The sequence below is a fragment of the Lactuca virosa genome, chromosome 1, assembly GCF_052849685.1.
Source record: "Lactuca virosa cultivar CGN04683 chromosome 1, Lactuca_virosa_CGN04683_v6, whole genome shotgun sequence".
NCBI lineage: Eukaryota > Viridiplantae > Streptophyta > Magnoliopsida > Asterales > Asteraceae > Lactuca > Lactuca virosa.
Window position 1 is genome coordinate 54,401,612 of NC_136426.1, and position 4,827 is coordinate 54,406,438.

The 4,827-nt window shown below is 40.2% G+C and overlaps 1 protein-coding gene and 1 non-coding gene across 2 annotated transcripts; one reads left to right on the forward strand and one right to left on the reverse strand.

Annotated features, from left to right (window-relative positions):
• Positions 1–1,704: 1,704 nt before the first annotated feature.
• Positions 1,705–1,811, reverse strand: LOC145151784 (small nucleolar RNA R71). The gene has a single exon (XR_013732339.1). It is a non-coding gene; the product is annotated as a small nucleolar RNA R71 (small nucleolar RNA).
• Positions 1,812–2,697: 886 nt separating this feature from the next.
• LOC145114025 (uncharacterized) lies at positions 2,698–3,324 on the forward strand. Its single transcript, XM_079050044.1, has one exon. It carries the CDS (start codon positions 2,698–2,700, stop codon positions 3,322–3,324), a length of 627 nt encoding a protein of 208 aa, XP_078906170.1.
• The last annotated feature ends 1,503 nt before the right edge of the window (positions 3,325–4,827 follow it).

The window sequence follows — 4,827 nt, forward strand, 5'->3', positions numbered from 1 at the left end:
TGAACAATGTTGGAGTTGATTACTTTCGTTTTTAGCTTCTTGACTACTGTAATCATGAGCTAAATTTACTAGTTTCTGTTTAGGGAAGACAATTTTACTCTTATGGATTAATTTTATGGTTTGATTAATTGTTAATTGGTGATTTTGTTAAATTAAGCTTGTTAAAGATCCTTATGCATTAACCATAACTATTCTCTGTTAATAGGAAGGCAATTAAGCTGCATGAACATCTCTTAATTGTTTACCTCATATGATTTATGTGAACACTTTGTTATGTGCCTAGGACTAGTGAATATGAAACTAGGATTAATTAGAGAATGGGTAAATTAATGTGTGAGCTTGTTGATAAACCAACAACAAGAGGCTAATTGAATTAGTAATTTGATTAACCAATTACAAGTCTTATTTAATCCGAATAATTGAACTAGGGAATTAATTAGCTTAAACACTTGATCACTGCTTAAATTAATTGATTTTCTAAGGATTGGTAATAGCGAATGCGAATCTAATCAGTTTAGTCGGTAACCAATAACAATTAATATATTGATTTGCCATAAAATTAACCATAGGAGTGAATGAGTTGAACCTAAGTAGAAACCCTTTTATTAAATTTGGTGAATTTTTACTTGGTTTTAGTTTATTAGTTAATTGCGTGTTAGTTAGTGTGTCTAAGTTTCTAGTCTTGTAAAACTAGAGAAAACCCTTTTACTTTTATTACTTGTTAGTTATAATTAGTTATTAGGTTAATTTCCGTTCCTCGAGTTTGACACCCTACTTATTCAACTATACCACTAAAAGACAAGTTCACTGCGTTTGTGTGTTTAAATTATATTTTTAGAGTAGGAATAAAACGAGTTGGTTTTACACACATCAAGTTTTTATTTGTTTTTAGGCTTTTAGGCAGTGTACTCGCCGAGTGCAGTCGAACCTACTCGGCGAGTTCAGTGCTGATTTCCAGTTTCGTTTTTATTTTCTTTTTGTTTCGTTTTTGTTCTTTTTACGCGTTTTTCTTGCTTTTATTGCAGAGTGTTTATGACCAGAGGAGGCAATACACCTTTAACTCCACCACTTGAAAACCCGGAAGCTACTTTAAGGAAGAACAAAGGCAAAACCGTTGGAGAATCCGCATCTTCAAAGAACTCACCTTTGAAGAATCTCAAGTCCGTTTTTAGCAAGAAGAAGAGCAGTAAATCAGGAGCATCCAATGCCTCTTCCTTGGCAAACGAAGACCCAATCAAGGAATACATCGTGTACGAATCCGAAAAGGAAGAAAGCGAATTTGAAGAGGGTAGCGATCTAGAAGGCGGATTCGGCGGCACCATGGCTAACATCGATGAAGTTACCATGGGAGAGTGGAAGAAGAAGATGCGTGAAGATACCGGTCCGGGACTCGTGCAACCCGCGATTCCAGAAAATGCCAACTTCGAACTTAAAGGCCACATACTCGCCCAACTTAAAGAAATTCCGTTTTATGGAAAAGATCACGAAGACGCGTACAAGCACCTAGAAGAGGTCAATGATATAGCCGAATACTTTAACTTTCCTAATGTGGCCTGCGACACCGTTCTGCTTCGCATGTTACCGGTCACGTTTAAAGGCATTGCAAAAGATTGGCTAAAATCACTCCCTCCAGGATCCATCACCACATGGGCTAGAATGAAAGAAGAGTTTATTGATCAATTTTGCCCGCCATCAAAGATAGCCAAGTTGAAGAAAGCTATAGCTAATTTTGAGCAACAAGCCGGAGAATCACTTTATGAGGCGTGGGAGAGGTACAAAAGCTTACTAAGGAATTGCCCACATCATGATCTTAATAGTCAACAAGAAGTCTCCATTTTTTATGATGGAGTAAACGTGACAACAAGGCAATTACTTGACTCGCAAGGACCGCTCACAAAGAAGGCACCCCCAGTGATAAAGCAACTAATTGAGGAATTCTCTAAGCATTCTAGAGAATACCACAATCCAAGGAATGATGTGACAAGGGGATCAGCTTATGCAACTTCAGAAGATTTGTCGGCATTTATGGCAATGTTGAAAAGCATGGATAGGAGGATGGATAAAATAGATCAAACAATCCATGCTATTCGGGTAGGATGTGAGAATTGCAATGGGCCTCATCTAACTAGAGATTGTGATTTGGACGAGAACGGGAATAAGAAAGTGCAAGTATGCTATTCTAGTAGTGATAGATTTGATGACGATTGGCGAAAACCTAAGAAAGAATGGCTTCCTTATGATGAGTATAAGAAGGCGAAGGAGGAGAAGTATAGACAAAAGGAAAGGGGTTTTTACCAAAAGGAGGAGCTGGTATAAGAAAACAAACCAAATTTGGAAGAAATACTCACTAAATTTGTAGCTGCATCCGAGAAAAGACACAATGACCACGATGCTGCAATACAAGATACAAGAACAATATTAAGGAATCAGCAAGCATCTATTCACAACATTGAGAAGCAGCTGGGGCAACTTGCCCAACAAATAAATCAAAGAGTACCGGGAGAACTTCCTAGTAATACCAAAAACAATCTACGAGGCACACATATAAATATTGTGACAACTAGGAGTGGAAAGATAATTACTCCTCTGGCCCCTATTCAGAACGAAGATCCGAAGCTGGTACAAGAGGAGGAGGCAGAAGAGCAGAACCAAAAGCAGACCCAGCTGAACCCAGACACTACTCGCCGAGTCCAGGATATGGACTCGACGAGTCCGACACCTGATCAGAAAATTAAGTCTCCTGTTAAGCCATATCAGCCTCCACTGCCATATCCAGCCCGAGCTAGACAAGAAAAGACTGAAGAAGACTACCAGAAGTTTCTAGAACACATAAAGGCTCTTCAAATTAATTTACCATTCATAGAGGCGGTTGCACAAATGCCAAAATACACCAAATTTCTCAAGGAGCTTCTAACTAATAGAAAGAAGATGGAAGAAGTGAAGAAAGTGGTTCTAAATGAGAATTGTTCAGTTGCCATGTTGAACAAACTACCGAAGAAGAAGGGTGATCCGGGAAGCTTAACCTTACCTTGTCAATTCGGAAATTTAGCTACCATCTATGCATTGGCTGATTCAGGGGCGAGTGTAAATCTCATGCCATACTCATTTTTCAAGAAATTAGATCTCCCGGAGCCGAGGCCAATTCGAATGGCAATTCACCTAGCAAATAAATCGGTTACATTCCCAAGGGGAATATGCGAAGATCTATTGGTGAAGGTTGATAAGTTCGTGTTTCCCGTGGACTTTATAGTTTTAGACATGGAAGCGGATCCTCAAGTCCGATCATTCTTGGAAGACCTTTCCTTAACACCACAAGCGTTATAGTTGACATGCGAGATTCCAAACTTACTCTACGGGTGGGGGATGAATCAGTCACTTTTGGGGTTGATCAAGCCATGAAGCACGCAAGGAGTAGTGATGACACAACATTTTCGATTGATATGTTGGAAGAATTAATGGAGGAATGGAATAATGAAGAACCAAACAAGTCCACCATCACCTTTGATGAAGAATTCGATGCTGAAATCGACCTACTGGAAATAGAGAGACTGCTTGAGGAAGCTGATTATAATGAGCTGATCAAAAGTACTGTACAGTCTACTCGCCGAGTAGACTCGACCTACTCGACGAGTCCATCCAAAGAATCCCGATCAGTCGCGAAATTTGCCCAGGACTCGACGAGTCCATCCAAAGAATCCCGATCAGTCGCGAAATTTGCCCAGGACTCGACGAGTCCCCTCACTGGACTCGACGTGTGCAACGTCCAAAACACGAAAACTGAGCTGAAAGCACTACCAGATCACTTGGAGTATGCATTTATTGAAAAGGATCAACAAAAACCTGTAATTATAGCTGTTGATTTGACCAAGCATGAGAAAGAAAGTCTTGTGGGGGTACTAAAGAAGAGGCAAGGTGATATAGCATGGAAGATAACCGACATCAAGGGAATTGGTCCAGCTTATTGCTCTCATAAAATTAACTTAGAAGATGGGGCTAAACCTGTAGTTCAACGCCAAAGAAGACTAAACCCGAACATGCAAGAAGTTGTGAAAAAGAAGGTGGTGAAACTATTAGATGCCGAGATTATTTACTCAATTTCCGATAGCCCGTGGGTGAGTCCGGTGCAGGTGGTACCAAAGAAAGGAGGAATGACGGTGGTAGCAAATGAAAATAACGAATTAATTCCAACAAGAATGGTGACCGGGTGGCGTGTTTGCATCGACTATAGGAAACTAAATGATGCCACATGCAAGGATCATTTTCCATTGCCATTTATTGATCAAATGCTCGAGAGGCTGTCCGGGCATCTATATTATTGCTTTCTCGATGGTTTCTCAGGGTATTTTCAAATTCTAATCGACCCACAAGATCAATAGAAGACTAATTTTACATGCCCGGGTGGAACATTTGCATATAGACGCATGCCTTTTGGGTTATGCAATGCACCGACTACTTTCCAAAGGTGTATGATGGCCATTTTCCACGATATGATCGAGAAGTTTATGGAGGTTTTCATGGATGACTTTTCGGTTTTCGAGTCCTCTTTTGAAGATTGTTTGTCCAACTTGGATCTAATGCTAGCAAGATATGAGAAGACCAACCTTGTCCTTAATTGGGAGAAGTGTCATTTTATGGTGAAGGAAGGAATTGTGCTAGGACACAAGGTCTCGAGGATGGGGATAGAGGTGGATAGAGCGAAGGTGGACACTATAGCCAAATTACCACCTCCAACAAATGTCAGGGGGTAAGAAGCTTTTTAGGCCATGCGGGGTTTTATAGGCGCTTTATTAAAGACTTTTCGAAGATCACAAGACCCTTGACTCAACT

Coding starts and splice junctions, on each gene's coding strand:
- LOC145114025 (XM_079050044.1), top strand. CDS start 2,698: ATGGACTCGACGAGTCCGACACCTGATCAGAAAATTAAGTCTCCTGTT.